Source organism: Suncus etruscus, chromosome 13 (assembly GCF_024139225.1).
Source record: "Suncus etruscus isolate mSunEtr1 chromosome 13, mSunEtr1.pri.cur, whole genome shotgun sequence".
NCBI lineage: Eukaryota > Metazoa > Chordata > Mammalia > Eulipotyphla > Soricidae > Suncus > Suncus etruscus.
Genome location: NC_064860.1, coordinates 31,408,813 through 31,433,405, shown reverse-complemented (window position 1 = coordinate 31,433,405; position 24,593 = coordinate 31,408,813). Strand labels below are relative to the sequence as shown.

Here is a 24,593-nt window from a genome sequence, read left to right as displayed (position 1 = left end):
TTACACATTGGGTGGGGCTAAAAATCACAAGGTCAAAGAATAGGAATGACTGACTTCACCTAAATCAGTTTTATGATTCGACTTCCATATTCCTTTCTTGAAATGTGAAGTTCTCATTTGTCTTCATTCTCTAAAGGAACGCCATTTCTATTTGCAAAAGAAGGTTAAACACGAAATGATAAAATGAAGACAAATCGGTGGCTCTATTTGCATTCTTCCAGAACAGATTTTACCCTAAATGCTCTACATCATAGTGTGGGTCACTCAAGGTCAAATTTTGTCATCTTATTTCTGATGATCTTCTTGTTACAACAAGACTTCTTTATTTTCAGATGAAAAGTGACAGGGATATAATTTCTTTGTGACTAATGATCAGAACCACAAGATTTATCACTTTTTTTTCTTGGTTTTTCTTTCACACCCGATAGTGCTCAGGGGTCACTCTTAGCTCTATGTTCAGAAATCGCTCCTGGCAGGCTCAGGGACCATATGGGATACCGGAATTCGAACCACCATCCTTCTGCATGAAAGGCAAACACCTTATCTCCATGCTATCTTGCTGGCCCCAGATTTATCACTTTTTAAATCAATGGGTAATGCATTCCTACCTGCTTGCTTATTAAGGAAACAGACCCAGAAACTGGAAGATAGGGCTGATGTTATTTTCCTAAGGCTGTGTTATTAAAACCTTGCTTTGCTGCACTTGTCTACATTCTTTGGAAAACAGATTTGCGTGAACTTCTCAGAATGAGGGAAAAAAAATAAAAGGAGACTTTGGATCTTGAAAGCTTTGTATGATCTGCTTCTTCCCCTGGCTCCTGTCTGAGACAGGACTTACCCATTAGGAGCCAGGGGGCAAGCTCTGGCTGCATTTAATGTGTGACAGAGTGGGTGGAATCTAGGGTACAGTGGTTCCTCTATCAGGAAGTACCTCCAAACTCTCCCACCTTTGAAATGATAGGACTACTAAAAAATAAGTTTCTAGTCAAGCGAGCCAAACTTTAAAAACAACAATAACAATAACAACAATAATATAATGATAATAACTGAAAAGTGAAGCCAATCTGCCCCAAAAAATGTTTTACAGAAAAATAGCACCTTTGGTAAAAAGTATTAAAAAAATTTTGGTAGGGTGTCCATGGGGCTCCAAGTAGACTAATATCTGTACCACTTGGGTGCAGTCTCTCAGAAACCCCATTAGGTTTGAGTGGCTCTGTGTAACTAGCAGAATGGCTGTGTATCTAGAGGCTATGGCTAGGGCCATGAGAAGAGCAGGTGTCTGAGGCTGTTATACTGAGGGCAACAGAACGGGCTGGAATCTGAGTGCATCTTTGTCAACCTTGCCAAACCCCTCCTCTAATAATAGCTTGGTAAAAATCTCTCTGGCATTACCTGTACTCCTACAGCATTTTTATTGCCATGGCAGACTACAGAGTGATTCAGGTCTTGATCTGTTTGTTTCTTGCCCAACTCTGATGCAGTTTTCTTACTTTCCAAAGCCTCCAGCACCATTCTCACTGTCTCTATGAAAGCAGTCCTAGAAATGAAGGCTATGATTCTTCCTCCCTCCTAACCTGTCACCCCATTTCCTTTATTGCAAAACAAACAGACAAAATAAAACTTGTTGCTATATAAGCAAATACTGGTGATTTGGCGATTGTAGCAGACATTTGCAGATACTGGACTCAGCGCAGGGAAGAGGAAGTACCAGGATCAGACAGTTCCCAGATGCCTCTTCATTAGATCTCTTTGGTGTTCACCCTTTTGGCTTTTTCAGCTGTTTCCTTTGAGAAACAAGAAAAAGAGTCATGAAGATATTAAAAATCTCATCAACTTTTATATAGTCCTTAAGACTTTTGCAGCCAGCATGGTAAGGGCACATGCCTAGATGCTCCTGACCTGGGTTTGATTTCTGGTGTCACCTGAACCTCTAAGCATCACTAGGCTCTGGAGGCCACAGAGCACTGTCAAATGTAGCCTTAGCTCCACTGGGTGACCTAAGCATCTCTTGCACCACAGGGCCCAAGCAACACTGCATCCTCAGTCTCTTGAATTGAATTACTGGTCCCAAATGGGAACCCCAGGCCTCCTGAGAACCACAAAGATTTATAAAACACTAAATGTTCCTGTGGATTTTAGTTAGGCTTAATAGCTATCTCCCTCTGTGGATGGTAAAAAAACATGAGAACAATAATCATCTTACTCATGTTCATGTCTGCTGTCAGAGCTGACCCCATCTGAACTTCCAGAAAACAGATAAAACATTATTCTTCCATTTTCAAAGTAACAGAGAAGTTACTATATGAAGCTGAATCTGTGTCTAGAGAGTGCTAAGAGGCAATTTCCTGAGCTTGAGTCAGGGCTGTGCTACGTTTTTTAGGGGGGGCCATAGTCATATTAAGGAAACTTTCTGTGCTTAATGTCTTTAATCACAAAGTGTGGCCAGCACCTTCTCTTATAAAAGTGGCATGTTTCTCCAAAGACTTTGTCATTTATGGCTAATAAGCAGGAGAGAATACTTAAAATCATGAGTCATTAGAGAAATCCATGTTAAAGCTAACATGAAATGCAACATCACACCCACTACAAAATCTAGAATTAAAAATTAAAAAAAAAAACAGACAATAAGAAATGTTAGCAAGGGTTTGGCAAATTGGAACACTGCTGGCATAAATATAAAATGGCTCAGCTACCTGGAAAAAATACTTGGTAGTTCCTCAAAGGGAAAGACAGAATTAGAATCAAGAGACTTGAGAACTTATATCCACACAACAATATGTATGATGTTCACAGAAGCATTATTTATTTGAGTAAAAAAAGAAAGAACCTAACTAATCAACTGATGAATGACTAGTTATAACAAAGAATGATTCTGCCTTAAAAAGTAATGATGCTGGGGCTGGAGAGATAGCACAGCAGTAGGGCATTTGCTTTGCACATGGCCAACCAAGGACAGAAGGTGGTTCAATTCCTGTCATCTCATATGTCCCCTGAGCCTGCTAGGAATGATTTCTGAGCACAGAATCAGAAGTAACCCCTGAGCGCTGCTGGGTGTGACCCAATCGCCCTGTCCCATTCCCCCAAATGAAGCACTAACTTATGAGACAAGGATAAAATTTGAAAACACTAAATAGAAGAAATCACACAGGGAACACTGTAAAGTTTATAGTTATAGCTGTTGGATGCCTATAGAATTAGAAAGTAGATTAGTGGTTGCCAGTGACTTAGGGAAAAAGGGAATTTAGAGTGATTTCTAATGGTTTTCTTTTTTGGTTCTTGGATCACACCCGGCAGTGCTCAGGGGTTACTCCTGGCTCTACACTCAGAAATTGCTCCTGGCAGGCTCAGGGACCATATGGGATGCCAAGATTCAAACTGCCATCCTTCTGCTTGCAAGGCAAATGCCTTTACCTCCATGCTATCTCTCCGGCCCTTCTTTTGAGATTTTCTAATGGGGTTTCTTTTTGGAATAATAAAAATATTCTAAAATAAGCTTGTGGTGAGTGTTAAAAATCTTGAGGCTATTTTAAAGGAGTGAGTTTTAAGATAAGTGAATTAGTTCTTAATAAAATAATATTAAGTAGGAAAACAATAACAACAATGGTGCCTGCAATCCAATGGATGGCAGCTGAAACCCTAGCATTAACATTTCTGGGTACTCTGGCGTAGCTCCTTAGTGCAAGCAGCTATAGTTTCCCAAGTGCTTTCTCTGTGCTGGAATTCACTCTGTTCACAGATGGCAGGAAACTCATGATTCATGGTGGCAGCCCTCAGTGAATGAATGTTTTGAATTCGAGGTCAGAATACCTCAGTTCCCTTTCTTAACTGCATGGAAAGTCTGTTCCCTATATTCCCCACAGGACTAAGCTTCACTTGTTGCTAAGAAATCAGTGTACACTTTTTACTGCAATGCACCCCTTCACTTCCCACTTAACTTCCTTTCTGACATTTCTGAGATCGACAGGCAAGCAAACCTGAGTGTCTGCATCTGCGAAAATGAAGCTAAACCTGAGATGCTTACCAAAAATGAACTATTGTAACTGATCTCCCATTGTCTATGCTGATCATTTCTCCATTTTAGATGAAAAGAATCTCTATTCTTGTTGTCATTCCTGATTTATACCCACCTGAAGGTTTAAGCCTGCTAAAACATATAGAAACAAAAGATGCGGAGATTCTGCTTTTGCTTAAAAAAATGCAATGAATGACAAATACATATAATAAAGAACTATCAATTAATTTTGAGCAGATATAATTCATGTTAATAATCTTTATATTCAAGTCAAATACTTCACCTCAAAATTTTAGTAGTTCCACCTGACAATTCTTTTCTTTCCCTCATATCTTTATGAATTGTGATTACAAAGATGTTTGTAGTTGGTTTTCAGTTATATAAATAAAAAAAGAAGCACCCCCCTTCACGAGTGTAGTATGAATTATTAATTATAAAGTCCTTGTGTTGAGGCCTCTCTTGGCTTGGCTGCAACCCCTAAGGCCGGCGGGTCTATAGGTAGCAGGGTAATGGCACAGAAATGATTTCACAGGTAGTCAAGTTGGATTTCTCCTGAAACTTCAACTTGACTACCTGTGAAAACTAACTACAAACAACTCCTGACTCTGCACTCAGAAATCGCTCCTGGAAGGCTCTGGGGACTATATGGGATGCCGAGAATTGAACTGAGTCCAGCCGAGACTGGCTGAGTGCAAGGCAAATGCCCTACCACAGTGCTATTGCTCTGGCCCAACTAAAACCTTTTGACTACTAGTTGCACACTCTCTGATAGCCAACTATCTACCAGTCTGTGTGTGGGCAAGAATGGAGTCAGGGAAGAGTAACACTTCATTAGTTCATACTCATGTGCAAACCACTTTTAACTCATTTGCAAACTACGATCTGACTGATGATTACGAATTTACCAAATTGTACATGCTGGCCTCCAAGGACTCCAGGAAAACAGTATCAAAAGTATATTTTACTATTAGGTATACTATACTAAATTGACTAGTGTATCATGCAGACCCTATTATACTGGATAGTGAGTCCTATGGATCTCTGGGGGCAATAGGAACAATGTAAGTTTAGAAGGTGGATGGAGCAGTATCAGGACTAGCACAGAGGCTACAACTCACCTGGTGCTTTTGGGATTCCTTGATGTACCTGGTCTTCTCCTCCTCTGTCAGCATCTGCCCCCCCTTCTGATTCTTTCCTGTAAGAAGAACCAAGGTTCAACACAGTGGTGACTTAAGAAAACCAGTCAAGGTTTCACCAATACCTGCTTTTAAAAAATATCACTACAACAACGCATTCCAAACACCATAATTTTCCTATCTCTTTCTCTTTCTATTTATTTTAGTTGTTGGGCCACCACCAGCAATGCTCACAGCTTATTCCAGCAGGGCTCAGGGGACCTTCTGGGATGCTGGAGATTAAACCTGGCTGGCCATGCTGAAGGCAAGTGTCCTTCCTATTTGCTCCAGGCCTCTGGACATTGATCCTACTATCTCCTTCAATTGCTCCAGAACATTCAGGCCAGGAACTTACCCTGCAGCAAAAATCTATAGAGCAAATCTAAATCCTGATCAGGAAGTTTTCCTGGAACAGTGATTCTCAACCATTTACTACTATCCTAGAGCAAATTTCAAAACATGATTGCTTAGACTCCATTTTTAGAGCTTTGGGTTTAAGTGCCATAAGGTGAGGCTTAACACCAGGGTTAATATGCTCTCTATAGGTGATTCTAATATGTAGCCAGAGTTGATAACCATTGCATCTAGTAATGGCTTTTGAATTTGAGCAGCGATTAAAAAAACAGTGCTAGAGAAACAGTCCAGAGGATAGGGCGCTTGCCTTGTTCCAATTGGGATTTTTAAAGAACAGACTGATCTGAAAATGCCTTCGAAGGGAATGTAACCTCTACAATGTCCTTTTAGATTTATGGTTCATACCCTGAGATGTGATCAGATCCCTATGGTACCATTTAGATTCCTCTTTGTACCCACACAGGATTTTAACCTAGGTCATCCACATAGGGAGAATGAGCTTTACAAGGTTGTAATGTCCTGGAAATGGAAATTATGAAAATGAGGCTGATCATTCAGATGATCATGTCTACAGTTCTACAAACCAACTTGATGAGCCTCAGAAATGAACAGCTATCTTTCCAAGTCTCAATGGATCAATTATGCTTGGAGAACCACTGTAAGAGGTTGAGGAAGAATAGAGGAGCTTCCCTGTTGAAGAAGGCTCTGCTTCTGTTTTTTCAATGTTCTCTTTTGGTTTCAGTAGTTATAGAATACTTGACCTGGCAACTGTGACTAACTACTAACTGGTTTAGTCTTAACCTTTTGCTGATCAGAATAGGTTTTTTTCTCTCTTCCATTTGTCTCTGAAGGTAGGTTTGCTTCTTGCCTTCCTTCATTAAGAAGACACTTGGGCATTGGGAGACTATGATCCCCTCAGTAGCACTGAAATCTATCTGTATTGTTGGTTTCCTGTCTTAAATCTCTTCTTAGGTCTCTGATCTCTGACTCCTAGGTGAGCTTGACTCTCATCTCAAAATTAGCTTGTTTCAGCTGACTTTAAGATACCATTCTGTTCATTCCATTTGGTATAAATTCAGGTCTTAGAGCCTATCAATAGAACTTTCCTTCCAAACTCATGGGCACCTTCCACTGTAGACCTAGCAAGAAACCTGTCTCATCTCCAAGATGCCTTGTAACTAGTACTCAGTTTTCATTCAATTCCTTCTTGAACTAGAAAGATAATACAGATATTAAGATACTTGCCTTGTATGTGATCCACCCCAAGTTGATTCCTATCACTACATATGGTTCCCCAAGCATTTCTAGGATCAATTCCTGAACACAGAGTAAGGAGTAAGTTAACCATGATATGGCCCACTGGTCTGGCCCAAATACTGTAGTGCCACCAGTGTTAGAGTCTCTTGATCTTTGGTAACATTGTAGTTTTGGGCTCTAATGGAATTTTATAGGTTCCAATAAACATGGTTATGATTTTTCCACTGTCTCCAACCTTCATCCCTAAACTTCACCTGACATATGTATCCTCCCCACTTTCCCTGGCCCATTCTCTATTATCACAGCTTTTTTTTTAATGTTAATTTAACTCTATTAGTACATATTAATCCAAAGAAAATCTACAAATATTTCCTGCTTTTTGGGCCATGCCTGGTAGTACTCAGGGCATCATCTGTTATACTAGAGATTAAACTGGGTGAGTGGCATGGCAAACATCTTGCCAGCTAAAATGTCTTTCTAGCCCCTGGATAGTTCTGCTTTTGCTGGGTATAGACGGCAAGAATGAGTTCTTTAGTCTTATAGACAGCTGAATTGTTTATGTATAGAATTTTCTAAACTGTAGAAAGAAGGAAGTAGAGTAAGGGTGTAGAAGGATGCATGGCACATCGTTCTTACTGGATGTCTGCATTCATTATTATCATTTCTATTCAAATTATATAGTAACATCTGATCTTAGGTCTTGAATATTTTGATCCAAATCTTTTGAGTTACTTTGGAACACAAGGCATCTTTGATGAATTTTTTTGCTTTTAATGCTATCCACTGGGAATGCCACTGAAATCCAAGTGTTAGATGCTTCCAGGTACTAAACTTTTAACCCTAATTTCTCCCTCCTAAAACTTCTCTCCTGGTGGTTTCACTAAGCATGTTTTCTCCCCACTATTTCCTCATGCCCAAGACTCAGCTTACCATCACAGGTCATGGCTGTGCAGACCCAATTTCCACAGGCACAGACGCAGCGGTTACAGTCTACTTCAGTCTCGGCACCATCTGCATATGTTTCATCCTCCAGGGCACATTCTATTGATATTAGAAATAAGGAATAACAGTTTAGTTGTGTTTGTGGAAACAGTCATAATCTGTGCATCCTCTCCTTTTTCCTGAAGACAAATCCTCTCTATCCTGGTCCTCTCGATATTCCCTATAATTCCTTTTTTTGTTTGTTTTTTGGACCACACCCGGTGACGCTCAGGGGTTACTCTTGGCTATGCACTCAGAAATCACTCCTTGCTTGGGGTACCATATGGGATACCGGGGATGAAACCAAGGTCTATCCTGGATCAGTCACATGAAAGGCCATCGCCCTACCGCTGCACTATTGCTTATTTCTTAAATTAAACGTACTCTTCTCTGGAGGGTTGTAGGCTGGGTTGAGACACTTGAGGAACTCTTGGAAGCTGAGTTTCCAGTCAGCATTTTCATCAGAAAATTCAATGAGAGCATCGACACACAGTCCTCTAAAACAAGACCCAAGAGAAATAAGTCAGCAAGAACATAGCTTCACTCCCAAAGGAAGTCTGTAGTATTACCATCACAAATTCCTGGGACAACATTGTAGAGAGAACAAACTTCACTAGCAAGACCTGTATTTGATCTCCATCCCCACCCCCAAATTCCACCGAGATGGACCTCTTAGCACAGAATTAGGAGTTGCCTCCCTGAGCATAAAGACTTGAAATAACTGCCAACCAATCAAACAATATCCACTTTGGGTCTCTTCATGGTTAAAAGAAACTTCTATCCAGGCCTCCTGAAACCATCACCAATCCTGACTCTCAACACAAATTTATGCTTGTGATACCAGATGTCAAATCACTCAAGCTGTTTAAATGTTCCTTTCAGGGGCACTAACGATTCCTGGCTGAGGTTGTGCACTTTAACAAAGGTTTTCACTTTGCATTAGCAATTGCTAATGTATGTGTCAAATCAAACGAATAGAAAAGCAAAATAGGAAAGAGAGAAACAGATGAAAGATGAGATGTGAAAACAGCCTGGAGCTCAAGTCAGCATCTTCACCATTGCTGAAACTTAACTACCCTAAAGTTTCAGTGTAAGCTACCTCACTCTCCTGCTTGGCCTAGATTTCAACCTTGGCTCAGTAATTTTCTACTGAAATAGCCTGAAGTTAGTTATTCAACATTTTTAAGTCTGTTTTCTCATCTGTAAATAAAGGACAAAATGTTCTTGTTCCCTGGCAATGTAATGAAGCACAAACTTTGAACTTGTAAAATAGTATCTAGTTTCTATCAGAATATGAAGAATTTGGAAAGATTATATTTTAAATCTGTGGACTATTAAGACGACTTCTAGAATTTGAGTTTCATGCTTTATATGTATTTCTTTTGAACAAAAGAAGGTGCAATTGCCTATTTTTAAGTTTTACCACAGTAGAATTCTCTTAGAAAGTTTTTTTTTTTTGTTTTGTTTTGTTTTTAGGGGCACAACAATGCAGGGGTATTTCTATTCTGTGCTTAGGGGTCACTACTGACAGTATTTCAGGGACCATGACTATCAAATTTCTTGTAGATAATGGCTGTGCTCCAGCTCAGTGAACTCTCTCTGCAGTCCGGGATAATTTTTGCTGTTTGTTTTTATTTTTAAATATTTACTCTGAACTAATACTGAGAGACAAGGAGAGATTTTCATATTTATGATTATTAGAACTCTCCAAATAAAAGAGCACTATTATTTTAAAAATAAGAATTTAAGCTATTTCAGATCAAAAGTTAAATTATACTTTAATTACATTAGATTACAAATTACCATTAAAAATGACCAAAACTCAGAAACACCTTTGCATTAATTATGACCTTGGTAATTTAGTTTGAAATAACATTTTTGAAATTTCTGGCTCAAAACAATAACTATTTGATTCGATATCAATGGTACTCAAGATACAAGCTCATAATGTCCACAGACTAGAGAGGGACAGAATTCCTATTCTACTTTTTTCCTATTTTGGTTCCTGGGCCACACACAACATGCTCAGGGATTACTCTTAGCAAAGTTCAGAGAATAAACCCAGGCTTGCAAAGCAAACATCCCAGCCCAGAGTCCCTGCTTCTGCTTTCTACTTTACTCTGGCACTGGTGTCTCCTCTTCAGGTAGAAAGAGTTCAATCATCCACCCATCTAGCCTTCTTCTCATGTACCTCACTACCCTAACTAGTCAGTCCACTCACCTCAGCAGCTTGTTGTTCTCCTGGTCTGCATATGTGCTGATGTTGATGGCAGTTTCATTCTGCTCCACAAACTTCAGAAATTCAGCAGAGTCCAGGCGAGAGTCACCATTATCAAAGTTCTAGAAAAAAGATGAAGACATCTTTCAAGAATAGTTTGTAAAACCCTCGTACCTTCACTGCTGCACTGTAGATTTGGCCCATCTCCAGTTTACTTTGTTCTTGGACACATTCCGACGACACCTCAAAAAGTGACCAAAGCCCTGGAGTGCCAGTGGGTAGGTGGCACCTAAGATGAGTCTATGAAAGGGAGGACAGCAGGCCTTTCAAACCCAGACCATGGTCAGAAGGAGACACAGCCCTGCACTGTACTGAGTAAGAAGCTGGGATGACCATTCCTGACATCGGCATGTTGACTGCCATCTTAGGTTTTACCTTTGGTTTTAGAGCATCACCAGCCCATGGCCTTCAACTCTACTGAACAGGAAGTCTTTGCACTGTAATCAGATTCAGATGTGGAGATTTGATACTGAGGAGGACTTAAGCAAGCTTCCTCAGATCTGGGAATCATAGGAATCTTTCTTACTGCTTGTTCCCAGCTTCTGGCCTGCTATCACCTTTAACTGTTATAACACTACCCTAAGTAATTGCTCTAGTGAGAAGTCAAAGGCAATGAATAACCTGCAGACAGAGGGAGCACACAGCACTCTCCATTCACCCCTCTGCCTTGAAAGTTCAAGAGAGGGCATGGGTTGTTCAGTGCTTGGGCAAGATATTGAATTGAGATCTGAACCATTTTGAATCATTCAAAAAGCCTGTGGGTTTGGTTTCAAAAGTTTTAATAAAATTCCAAGATACAGATATTTTTCCTAGGGCTAGAGAGATAGTACAGGATTTAAGACACTTGCCTTACAGATGGCTATCCTGACTAGTGCTTAAATATGATCCTTTGAGCTCAGGAGTGATCCCTGGATACAGATACTTTCCCAAATAATAATATATGCTTTTACAAATTTCTTATTTTAAAGGTGTCTCATCCTGCTGTCTCAAAAAAGAATCAATAACCTTGTGCTATTTTCAAGGAAGTTCTCTAGGGATGTGAGGGATTCTTGAGGGAAAAATCTCTCCAGATTTATGGGGAGAAGGTAAAGATACATCCCTTTTCTCTCCTTGCATGAATGTCCCATGTTTATGTCAATTGTTCAAAGCATGTAGAATGATGTGTACATGTAAAACTACAGTGTAGGCCTTTGCTTAGTACCAATGTGTTATTAACATTCTAGTTCTATCTAAAATCATCCAGATGCTTTCTAGAACTATAGATTTACCCTGAGAAAAGTTCCTTAATGATCAATGATCACCGTTTTAGGCTTTCATAATGAATGAAGAAAAAGGTTAGCCAGGTGTTATCCTGAGCACAAAGAGTAGAATTTTCCTGAGAGCAAATGTTGCAAGTCCTGGACAGATCCGATCAGAGAAACCCTCACAAACTTGACATCATCAAGAACTGCTAAAGTACCAGGAGAGAGACAGTGGAACCGTGGAGGAAGCCTTAGCAAGCTCTAGAGCCTAGCAACTATAGCTTAGAAAGTTCTCAGAAGACCGTGCAGAGTGAAAACTCTTCACGCTTTGTGGGTCTGTATTATGGGGAGGGCACAATCAGGCTACATGAGCTTTTAGCTGATCAGGGCTCAACTGGGCCTCTGCAGTCATATCTGTAGTGAATTCACAGCAAAATGGGTTTTGTACATGCTCCAGAGACAGCCGAGAGCAAGTGGCCAGGGGAATGTCTATATTTGTCATGACCTTTGACCATGAACTATGAACCTCTGAAAGTCCCTGGCCTCTGTTTGTTGTCAGCTGTAGAACTGTGGCCAGTTATTAGGGACTCTATAAAATACTTGTATTTCCCAGACCTGTATTTCATAGATCTAACAACCATAACAACTCTTTTCACGTATATTACCACAGATTGTAAAAAGGCACAAAGGTGTATTATGAAATACATAATAGGATATAATATAGGGATGAAGGCCAGGTGTGACCTCATGTACAGGTGCCAGGGCTGTGGGAGTGATATCAGGCACAGGAAAGAGGAAGGTTTGCTTCAGTTTCTGCTCTGGCTGCCAGAAGTCTGCCACAGGAGTGCAGGTCATGTATGACAAAGACCTGGCTCATTCTCTCTAGGTCTTCTCCTCTCTTTATGATAATTTCAGCATGGCTAAATCATTAGTTGAGCTGAGAGTCAGATTTTGATCTTACTTGTTTCCATGTTTCATATTTTGATTAGACTTGCTTTTCAGTGAAGTGGAATGCAGGCTGAAGAGGCAGGTTAAGTCACTGGTTCACAGTTTCTCTGAGAGATAAGGCTTTCACCAAGAGGCTATTTGCTTGTGCTAGAGTCTCCTCTTTAATGAGTGCACTGCATGGGAATCTCATCATCTCAAAGTAGATAGTAATGTGAAAGATCAAAAAACCAAAACAAAGGACCATCTAGTACAGCAGATAGAGTGATTGCATGGTAAGAAACCAACCTGGGTTTGTTCCTGGTATGTCATATGGTCCCCTGAGCTTGCCAAGAGTGACTCCTGAGCACAGAGCCAGTTTAGCCTTGAGCACAGTTAAGTGTACCCCTAACTCTTCTCTTTGTTCTTAAAAGGAAATGGAACAAAAGGAAAAACTAGGGGCTGGAGTGATAGCAGAACGGTAGAGCGTTTGTCTTGAATGCAGCTGACCTGGGTTTGATTCTTGGTATCCCATATGGTCCCAGAGCCTGCCAGGAGCGATTTCTGAGCATAGAGACAGGAATAAAATCTGAATGTTGCTGGGTGTGTCCCCAAACAACAACAACAACAACAACAACAAAGAATAACTAGGGCCTGGAGAGAGAGCACAGTAATTAAGACACTTATCTTGCATATGGTTTACCTCAGTTCAATCCCTGGCACTACATATGATCCCTGTCACATACAAGTCTTACTAGGAATGATCAATGAGCACAAATACAGAAGTAAGCCCTGAGCACTGTTGGTGTGTGGCCCCCATGCTAAGAACAAACCAATAAGTGAACAAGATCAAACCACACCAATTTTAAGATTCCAAGAACAAAAAGAGGGAAGGAGGTGGATAAATTCTGTGAAAGGTATCAACAGAATGATGATGGGTATAGTTAGACTACCAGTAAAAAACATAAATGTATTCCACAACAGATGTACAACTATAAGGCTGAAACAAGTGCTATGTTATAAATGAAAATTACTTGAATACAAATGGAGAGCAAAACTTCTCTTTTGGGGGCTGGAAAGATGGGGAAGGCATTTGCCTTATACATGGCTGACCCAAATTCAATTCTCAGTACACCAAAATGGTCCCTTGAGCCTTCCTAGACTGATCTCTGAGTGTAGAGCCAGGAATAAGGTACAAGCACAGCCAGGTATGCATCTCCAAAAGAAACAAACAAAAAAGAGACTAAACACATTTAAAGACAGTAACTCAAGAAGTTGTAAATGATCAATACGTCTGTATTTTAATCCACTTTACTGTATTTTGCCTGCTCTTTCTGGAATTCTCAATAACAGGTCGAATGGTTCGTGTTGAGCACCTTCATTATCCAGAGTTACACTGAGTCTGCAATGCTTAGATCAGAAACATCAGGAGGCACATGATATCATTTGTGCCTGGAAAGGAGCATAACAGAAACTCTACCTGGATATGTGTCCGAATATAAAGTGCTATCAGTGCTCTGCCTAATATGGGGCATGTATATCTCTATATGTGGTTTTGTGTGTGCATGTGCGCACACGCGTGTACACAAGCTCATGTGCTTCTATGTGTGGTATTTTATCTCTGCATGTGATGCCATCATATATATTTTACAAATGTGGGCTTTTTTTCTTTTTGGGGGCGATATTTGGGTCACACTCAGCTGCTCTCAGGACTTACTCCTGGCTATGGTGCTTAAAGATCACTCTATGCACTCTGAGGACTTCAAGGGAAATTTCCTCTGCGCCTATCTGCCTGTGTTTCTGAATCCCTGAAGATTTCCGCAGAGGCCTAGGGAGCGCACCCCCAAAAAACTGCATTTTGAAACTGTCCAGTAAGTACATTCTGGCTGTGGGGGTCGCTGTCCAATAAGCTGAGGTCTCTGGCCTGTGGAGGCTCCGCTCTGCTGTGACTTTGTTCACTCTGAGGACTGTCAACTAGAGGCAGCAGAAGAGCTCGGCCGCTTCGTTTCCCGGCTGCGCACTCTTTCTAACCAATGAACCCCACCACAACACACAGGAAAAACCACACTACAAGCGTGACAATGGGGAAACCTCGCAGGTAAACACCATCCACAAACTGCCAGAATCTATGGGACACAGCAAAAGTGGTCCTGAGAGGAAAATTTATAGCTCTACAAGCACACATCAGGAAGGAAGAAGGGGCATACCTGAATAACTTAATGACACAGCTCAAAAAAATTAGAAAATGACCAACAAAAGGAACCAAAAATAGGGAGACAGAGGAAATAACAAAGCTGATAGCAGAACTCAATGAAGTGGAAAACCAAAAAACAATCTGAAAGATCAATGAAAGCAGAAGTTGGTTTTTTGAAAAAATAAACAAGATTGATAGACCATTGGCAAAACACAAAGAAAGAGAGATCTGATAACCCTCATTAGAAATGAAAAGGGGTGGGCCCGGAGAGATAGCACAGAGATGTTTGCCTTGCAAGCAGCCGATCCAGGACCAAAGGTGGTTGGTTCGAATCCCGGTGTCCCATATGGTCCCCCGTGCCTGCCAGGAGCTATTTCTGAGCAGACAGCCAGGAGTAACCCCTGAGCGCAGCCGGGTGTGACCCAAAACCAAAACCAAAAAAAAAAAAAAAAAAAAAGAAATGAAAAGGGGGGGGGGGCGGAGAGATAGCACAGTGGCGTTTGCCTTGCAAGCCACCACCAAAGGTGGTTGGTTCGAATCCCAGTGTCCCATATGGTCCCCTGTGCCTGCCAGGAGCTATTTCTGAGCAGACAGCCAGGAGTAACCCCTAAGCATCGCCGGGTGTGACCCAAAAACCAAAAAAAAAAAAAAAAAAAAAAAAAAAAAAGAAAAGGGGGAGATTACGATAGATATTGCAGAGATCCAAAGAGTAATCAGAGACTACTTTGAGAAATTTTATGCTACTAAACATGAGAACCTAGAAGAAATGGAAAAATTCTTGGACACTTATAACCTTCCACATTTAAGTAAGGAGGATGTAGCATATCTAAACACCCCCATCACTACTGAGGAAATTGAAACTGTAATCAAATATCTGCCCCAAAAGAAAATCCCAGGCCCAGATGGATTTCCTAATTAATTTTTTCAAATCTTTCAAGAGGAGCTACTACCAATCCTAGCCAAGCTCTTCCATGAAATTGAAAAAACGGGAACACTCCCAAACAACTTTTATGAAGCCAACATCACCTTGATACCAAAACCAGGCAGAGATGCTGCCAAAAAAGAAAATTACAGACCAATATCCCTGATGAATGCTGATGCAAAGATCTTCAACAAAATCCTGGCAAATAGGGTCCAATGCATCATCAAGAAGATCATACACTACGGCCAAGTACGTTTCATCCCAGGAATACAAGGATGGTTTAACATCCATAAATCTATCAACATCATACACAACATCAACAAGAAGAAAAATAAAGATCACATGATCATATCAATAGACACAGAGAAAGCATTTGATAAGGTCCAACACCCATTCTTGATCAAAACTCTCAGCAAGATGGGAATGGAAGGAACCTTTCTCAATCTATTTGAAGCCATCTACCACAAGCCAATGGCAAATATTATCCTCAATGGAGAAAAACTAAAAGCCTTTCCTCTAAATTCTGGTACAAGACAAGGCTGTCCGCTCTCACCACTCCTCTTCAACATAGTACTGGAAGTTCTTGCTATAGCGATCAGGCAAGAAAAAAAATATCAAGGGAATCCAGATAGGAAAGGAAGAAGTCAAGCTCTCATTGTTTGCAGACGACATGATACTCTACTTAGAAAACCCTAAAGACTCTACCAAAAATCTTCTAGAAACAATAGATTCATATAGCAAGGTGGCAGGCTACAAAATCAACCTACAGAAATCAATGGCCTTTTTATACACCAATAATGATAGGGAAGAGATGTAAGTCAGGAAGGCAATCCCATTCACAATAGTGCCACACAAACTCAAATATCTTGGAGTCAACTTGACCAAAGATGTGAAGTACCTATACAAAGAAAACTATAAAGCCCTGCTCCAAGAAATAAGAGAGGACACACAGAAATGGAAACACATACCATGCTCATGGATTGGCAGGATTAACATCATTAAAATGGCAATACTCCCCAAAGTATTATACAGATTTAATGCGATCCCCTTAAGAATACCCATGACATTCTTCAAAGAAGTGAATCGAACACTTATGAAGTTCATCTGGAACAATAAACACTCTCAAATAGCTAAAGCACTCCTAGGGAAAAGGAAAATGGGAGGCATTACTTTCCCCAACTTTAAACTGTACTACAAAGCAATAGTTATCAAAACAGCATGGTATTGGAAAAGACAGACCCTCACATCAGTGGAATAGGCTTGAGTTCTCAGAGAACATTCCCCAGACATACAATTACCTAATTTTTGACAAAGGAGCAAGAAATCCTAAGTGGAGCAGGGAAAATCTCTTCAACAAGTGGTGCTGGCAAAACTGGTTAGCCACTTGCAAAAAAGTGAACATAGACCCCCAGTTAACATCATGTACAAAGGTAAAGTCCAAATAGATTAAAGACCTTGATATCAGACCTGATACCATAAGGTATATAGAACAATACATCGGTAAAACGTTCCATGACATTGAGACTAAAGGCATCTTCAAGGAGGAAACTGCACTTTCCAAACAAGTGGAAGCAGAGATCAACAGATGGGAATACATTAAACTGAGAAGCTTCTGCACCTCAAAAGAAATAGTGCCCAGGATACAAGAGTCACCCACCGAGTGGGAGAAACTATTCACCCAACACCCTTCAGATAAGGGCTAATATCCAAAATATACAGGGAACTGACAGAACTTTACAAGAAAAAAAACATCTAATCCCATAAAAAAAATGGGGAGAAGAAATGAACAGATACGTTGATAAAAAAGAAATACAAATGGCCAAAAGGCACATGAAAAAATGCTCCTCGTCACTAATCATCAGGGAGATGCAAATCAAAACAATGATGAGATACCACCTCACACCGCAGAGATTGGTGCACATCACAAAGAATGAGAACAATCAGTGCTGGCGGGGATGTGGAGAGAAAGGAACTCTTATCCACTGCTGGTGGGAATGTCGTCTAGTCCAACCTCTATGGAAAGCGATATGGAGATTCCTCCAAAATCTGGAAATTGAGCTCCCCATTCGACCCAGCTATTCCACTCCTAGGGATATAGCCTAAGAACACAAGAATACAATACAAAAACCCCTTCCTCACACCTATATTTATTGCAGCACTATTCACAATAGCCAGCTCTGGAAACAACCAAGGTGCCCTTCAACAGACGAATGGCTAAAGAAACTCTGGTAAACATACACATTGGAATATTATGCAGTCGTCAGGAGAGATGAAATCAGGAAATTTTCCTATACATGGATGTACATGGAATCTATCACGCTGAGTGAAATAAGTCAGAGGGAGAGAGAGAGACGCAGAATAGTCTCACTCATCTATGGGTTTTAAGAAAAATAAAAGTCATTTTTGCAACAATCCTCAGAGACAATGAGAGGAGGGTTGGAACACCAGCTCACTTCATGAAGCTCACCACAAAGAGTGTTGAGTACAGCTATAGAAATAACTACACAGAGAACTACCATAATTATGGAATGAATGAGGGAACTGGAAAGCCTGTCTGTAGTACAGGTGGGGGTGGGGTGGGATGGAGGGAGATTTGGGACATTGGTGGTGGGAATGTTGCACTGGTGAAGGGGGTGTTCTTTACATGACTGAAACCTAATCACAATCATTTATGTAATCAAGATGTTTAAATAAAGAAAAAAATGAAGAAAAAAAAGATCACTCTATGCCTGTGCTCATGTCAATGAATAGGAAGAACACTATAAACTGTTGTTTTATTTTTTTTGGGGGGGAGGGGTCACACTTGGCAGCGCTCAGGGGTTACTCCTGGCTCTACACTCAGAAATTGCTCCTGGCAGGCTCGGGGGACCATATGGGATGCCGGGATTTAAACCACTGACTTTATGCATGCAAGGCAAATGCTTTACCTCCATGCTATCTCTCTGGCCCTAAAGTGTTATTTTAATAACTACCTGCAGGATTCTAAAGATCTCCCTGCCATGAAAGATCTCTGATTATTCTTTTACTAATTACTCTGTATTCTTTCCTCCATTGTCCTTTTGAAAGCAGTGTCTTTTCTGTCCCCAAATGAAACAAACTCTTCTATGCAACAAGATGAGAATACAAATATGTCGGTTTAAGAAAATACTAAACCTATGAAATGAAAACCAATGAAGGGCTCATTGCTCAAGGTAACAACTCAGAAAAGTCAGACTGGACAAGAGAAGAAGCTGAGCAGCCTGCTTCAGAACTAGCTTCTGTATCAGCAGCTAATTTGACAGGTGCTAGAGGAGGCATGACATATATCTTGAGCACATTTCTCATGGATAGGATTCTTTATTTTTTAAAATAATTTTTACTGTGACCAACGTGAATGATGATGAATCTTTCACAGCAATGTTTAAGGTACATAGTGACATTGAATCAGGGGCATTCTCACCACCAGTGTTTTCCTCCCTCCACCCCTGTTCCCAGTATTCCTCTGCTTTGCCAACCGGACTGTTAGTATAACTGGTCCCACTGTACATAGCTTGTTGTAGGTTGGGTATTGATTCTGTTGTCGTTCACTTTGGGTTTGGTGTTTAAGTTTGTTCATTTTTTATTTCTACTCAATGTTTATCTAACTGTTTGGTCCTGGTACCATCCATTTCCCCCCCCCCCCCCCAATTATGAGGCAGAACAAGATGATTCAAGTTATGTGGTTCTGTTTGAAAAAAAATAAAACAAAAAACAAAAAATTCCCAGGAGGAATCCATCTAGAGGTTATAAATAACAATTTAAAAGAAAAAGGGAAAAAAGAAGAAAAACATAACAAAAACCCCCACAAAATAAACAAACAACAAAAAACCAAAATCAAACAAAAAACCCAAATCAGCAACTACAAAAAAGCACCACAGCATCAAAGACAACAACCAAACAATAACCATGAGAATAAAAAAAAAAATGGATAGGTTTCTTAAGGCCTTTATAGTTTTAATTGTGCAGACATACATGCCTTAGACCCCAACACTTGGCATCTATGCTCTACTGTCTCTCCTTATCACTTGTGATGAGGAAACACTTTGGGATTCTATATAGTTTTCTATTTCCTTATATCTGGGATAATGATCAGGCAACAGAAGAAGAGTCTCCCTGGCTCTGGTGCTGACTCAACTGTAGGTTACCTTGAAGTATTTGTCTAGGATTTCACTGTAGTTGCTGCCTTTAGAGAACCAGCCATCTGGAATGATCTCTGCTTCTAGCCACTGAATGATGCGATGGCGGAGCTCATCACGGTTGGATTGATAGCACACAACTGCAAAAGAGGAGCAGGCAGTGAGCTGGGCAGTGGGGGAAAGAGCCCTGTTCCCACCCAGCATCCACCTGCCACGTGCTTGGGAATTTTGCACTTGTCATCTCGTGTCACCTCCAGGGAAACAAGATGATTGTGCATTTTACAAGTGTGCATTTTACAAAGATACACACTGGAAACTAACTCAGAATTCAGGCTCCTGTTTCTTTAAAAAAAAAAAAAGAGTCTATACTAAAAACATTGAAATAGAGACTATGCTACCTAGGTAAGAAAAAGAGAAGAGAGGCTGGAGAGATAATATGGTGATTAAGACACTTGTCTTACATGCAGTCCACCTGGTTTCAATTTCTATCACAACACATGGTTTCCTGAGTGATTCCTCAGTACAGAGTCAGGAGTAAGCCCAGAACACAGGTGGGTGTGGCCCAAGACAAAAAATAAAAATGTAGAGTAGAAAAATAACTTCCACTAACCTTAGAAAGTTCTACTGATTGAACAATTAATCAATAGAACAGCTCTCCTGGCTCAAAAAAGAGTTAAAACAAGAGAATTCATGAGACCATTAGGATTTTTTTTTATGCCACTATTTTTTTTAATTTTCTTTGTTAGTTTTTCCTTCTCTTATCTACACAGTTTATCAAAAGCTTTCACTCACTTGAAATTTTACACCATTTGCATTATTCTTTGTTACAAAGGGCAAAAAATGTGGCCAATGAAAGCTGGGTTGAAATCCTGCTCTGAACAGCTGTTTTAGGACACATGGTGACAACAGGTGGGGCTGAGAGTCAGGTACACAGGGAGACAAAATGGGGGTAGAATTCCCTTGACAAAAGGGAATTCCTGGGAGGCAACATGTGCTGGGTTGTGCAAAGGCCAGTGAGAAGGGCAACAGAAGTAGAAAAATTCACATCATATCTCTGGGTTTCCAATTTCCTCACTTCTGAGCAACTAACAGTATACAGCAACTTTACTAGGCAATTGTTAAGGAAAAGTATTCAATAAGGATATCTATAACTATAATTATGTTTATAACTATAGCCTATGATAACAATTTAGTTTACCAAGTTTAATTTCCAGCTCTATTGGCTGTGGCCCCAAATTCAAAATCAGGCCAGAGTGATAGTACAGCAGAGAGGTCATTTGCCTTGCATGTTGCCCATCCATGTTGAATCCCCAGCATCCCATATGGTCCCTTGCACCCCGCCAGGAGTAATTCCTGAGCTTAGAGTCAGAAGTAACTCTTAAGAACTGCCAGATTTGACCTAAAGACAAAACAAAACAGAACTCCCCCCAAAACAAAAACATAACAATAGAATCCAATAACAATGGGGCTGGATAAACTATGTTGGCATTTTCAAATTTCTTTTTCAAAAAAGCGTACATCTCAGGAGTTCTAAGTGTGGTAGTTTTCCTGTCTTAGCAGTTCAATCACTTCTCAGCAAAAATGGAAAACAGCACCAATGTGCTGACCTAAACAGCTGCTTTAAATGTCAGCTTAAAAAAAAGTGCAGTTTTGTAGTTTTTTTTTTTTTTAACTGTGTTGAGGGACTAGTTCTGGGTCACAGGTTCTGATCTTGTGAACTTGGGCAAGAACTATGGAACACAAAATTCCCCCCATGAAAGAAATTTGCTTCCATCTTAGCATACTGTGAAAAACAAAAACAAAACAGAAACTTACCTGGGCTGGCAGATGGGCTTACAGACTTCTTTTCTGCAAGATAAAAGGAGAAAACACATTATACAAAATTAAAAATATGAAAATTGGGGCTGTTGAGGTGGTGCTAGAGGTAAGGTGTCTGCCTTGCAAGCGCTAGCCAAGGAAAGACCACGGTTTGATCCCCTGGCATCCCATATTGTTCCCCCCAAGCCAGCGGCAATTTCTGAGCACTTAGCCAGGAGTAACCCCTGAGCATCAAATGGGTGTGGCCCCCAAAACAAAAAAAAAACAAAAAACAAAAATATGAAAATTTTCTATATGGTGTCGGAGTTAACACTATACACTAGGGGAGGACTACCGATAAAATTTTTATCCATTTGTCTCTGTCCATCATCCAAAGTCTAAATATGATGATCATGTTTTAATATCTTTATTTAGGCACCATGGTTACAAATATGTTTGTAGTTGGGTTTCAGTTATAAAAAGTACACCCCAGGCCCAGAGAGATAGCACAGCGGTATTTGCCTTGCAAACAGCAGATCTAGGACCAAAGGTGGTTGGTTCGAATCCCGGTGTCCCATATGGTCCCCCGTGCCTACCAGGAGCTATTTCTGAGCAGACAGCCAGGAGTAACCCCTCAGCACCGCCGGTGTGACACAAAAACCAAAAAAAAAAAAAGTACACCCCTTCACCAATGCAAACTTACCACCATCAATGCCTTTCATCTCCAACCTCCCTACCTTCTATTTCTTTATCATTGTCATGATAGTTGTTAGCATAGTTATTTCTCTAACTACACTCATCAATCTTACAAAGATTTACTACAAGTAAACTTCATATCATGGGCTGGTCCTTCTAGCCTTCATCTCTATTGTCTCTGAGTATTATTATAATATTGTCTTTTTTTCTTAAATACTACAGATGAGTGAGACTATTCTGAGTCTTTCTCTCTCCTTCTGACTCATTTCACTCAGCATAAGTTTCCATGTCCATACATATATAGGAAAATTTCATAACTTCAGTTTTCTTTATAGCTGCATAGTATTCCATCATGTAGATGTACCACAATTTATTTAGCCATTGACCTGTTGTTGGGCATTTGGGTTGTTTCCAGATTTTGGCTATTGTAAATAGCACTGCAATGAACATAGACATGCAGAGGGCATTTTGTATTGTGTTTTTGTATTCCTAGGGCATATCCTTAGGAGTGGTATTGTTGGATTATACAGAAGCTCAATTTCCAAATTTTTTTTTTTTTTTTTTGGTTTTTGGGCCACACCTGGTGATGCTCAGGGGTTACTCCTGGCTATGCGCTCAGAAGTACCTCCTGGCTTGGGGGACCATATGGGACGCCGGGGGATCGAACCGTGGTCCGTCCAAGGCTAGCGCAGGCAAGGCAGGCACCTTACCTCTAGCGCCACCGCCCGGCCACCAATTTCCAATTTTTTTGAGGGATCTCCATATTGTTTTCCAGAAAGGCTGAACTAGACAGTATTCCCACCAACAGTTAACGAAAATTCCTTTATTTCCACATTCCCTCCAGCACTGATTGTTCTTCTTTGTGATGTGTGCCAGCTCTGTGGTATGAGATGGTACCTCATTGTTGTTCTGATTTGTATCTCCCTGATGATTAGTAATGTGGAGCATTTTTTCATGTGCTTTTGGCCATCTGTATTTCTTCTTTGAGGAATTGTCTGTTCATTTCTTCTCCCCATTTTTTGATGAGGTTAGAAGTTTTTTTCTGGTTAAGTTCTGTCAGTAGCTTGCGATCTTAGATGTTAGCTTTTTAGCTGATGGGTATTGGGTAAATAGTTTCTCCCATTCTGTGAGTGACCTTTGTATCCTAGTCACTGTTTCCTTTGAGGAGCAGAAGTTTCTCAGTTTAATGTAGTATCATTTGTTTATCTTTGCTTCTACTTATTTGGAGAGTGGTGTTTCCTCCTGGAAGATGCCTTTAGTCTCAGTGTCATGGAGTGTTTAACCTATGTGTTCTCCTATATATCTATGGTTCTGGGTCTATTATCAAGGTCTTTAAAACTTTCAACAAGATGGTAGTCTTGTTGTCTCAGTGTCATGGAGTGTTAACCTATGTGTTCTCCTATATATCTATGGTTCTGGGTCTATTATCAAGGTCTTTAAAACTTTCAACAAGATGGTAATGGAAGGAAGTTTTCTCATTATATTTGCCACAAGTCCATGGATAATTTACACAATGAAGACAAAGTAAAAGCCTTTCCTCTAAAATCTGATACAAGACAAAGCTGCCCCCTCTTGCCACTCCTATTCAACATAGTACTTAAAGTATTTGCCATAGCAATTAGGCAAGAAAAAGATATCAAGGGCACACAGTAGGTAAGAAAGAAGTCAAGCTCTACTGTTTGCAGATGACATGATACTATATTTAGAAAATCCTAAAAACTCTACTAAACAATATATTCATATAGAAACAATAGACATAGAATCTATATCTACCTATCTGTAGATCAGGGGTCTCAAACTCAATTTACCTGGGGGCCGCAGGAGGCAAAGTTGGGGTGATTCTTGAGTGCAAAGTCAGTAGTAAGCCTTGAACATTGGGGGGTGTGACCCAAACAACTAAAACAAAACAAAACAAAAAAGATTCCTCTAGGACAGGGACACAAAATGTTGTACGGAGGGCCGCAAACGGCCCTCGAATTTGAGACCCCAGCTGTAGATATAGATAGGCATAGATGTCTATATATCTAAAATAAAAACAACATAGATTCATATAACAAACTTGCAGGCTACAAAATTAACACACAAAAATCAATGGCCTTATACACAAATAATGACAGAAGGAAAGGACTTTAAAAATCAATCCCATTCACAACAGTGCCATAGAAACTTAAATACCTTGGAGTCAACTTAACTAAATAGGACCAAAGGGGGGTATTCTGTTTATAACTGAAAACCAACTACAAATATGCTTGTAATCATGGGGCTTAAATAAAGATTTTATAAAAAACAAAAACAAAAACAAAGAAAACCACAAAACACTGCTTCAAGAAAAAAAAAGAGGCCACAAGGAAATGGAGATACATATTCTTTTCATGGATTGGGAGGTAAAGGCAATACTCTCCAAAGCGTTGGACAAATTTAATGCAATTCCTCTAAGAATACCCATGACATTCTTCAAAGAAGTGGGCTAAACACTATGGAAATTTATTTGGAACAATAAACACCCACGAATAGCTAAAGCAACCTTTAGGAAAAAGAATATCACTTTCCCCAATTTTAAATTGTACTACAAAGCAACAGTTAAAACAACACAGTATTGGAATAAAGA

The 24,593-nt window shown here is 40.1% G+C and overlaps 1 protein-coding gene across 1 annotated transcript in view; it reads right to left on the bottom strand.

Moving 5' to 3' along the window:
• Positions 1-1,280: 1,280 nt before the first annotated feature.
• FSTL1 (follistatin like 1) overlaps positions 1,281-24,593 on the bottom strand; it is a 69,664-nt gene continuing 46,351 nt past the window's right edge. The window contains exons 5-11 of the mRNA XM_049785928.1: positions 21,308-21,340; positions 19,502-19,632; positions 10,001-10,119; positions 8,164-8,276; positions 7,729-7,839; positions 5,131-5,207; positions 1,281-1,784 (exon numbers count right to left, since the gene is read on the bottom strand). Coding sequence (XP_049641885.1) covers positions 1,740-1,784; positions 5,131-5,207; positions 7,729-7,839; positions 8,164-8,276; positions 10,001-10,119; positions 19,502-19,632; positions 21,308-21,340 — 629 coding nt within the window. The 3' untranslated portion in view covers positions 1,281-1,739. The remainder of the gene's footprint in view (positions 1,785-5,130; positions 5,208-7,728; positions 7,840-8,163; positions 8,277-10,000; positions 10,120-19,501; positions 19,633-21,307; positions 21,341-24,593) is intronic.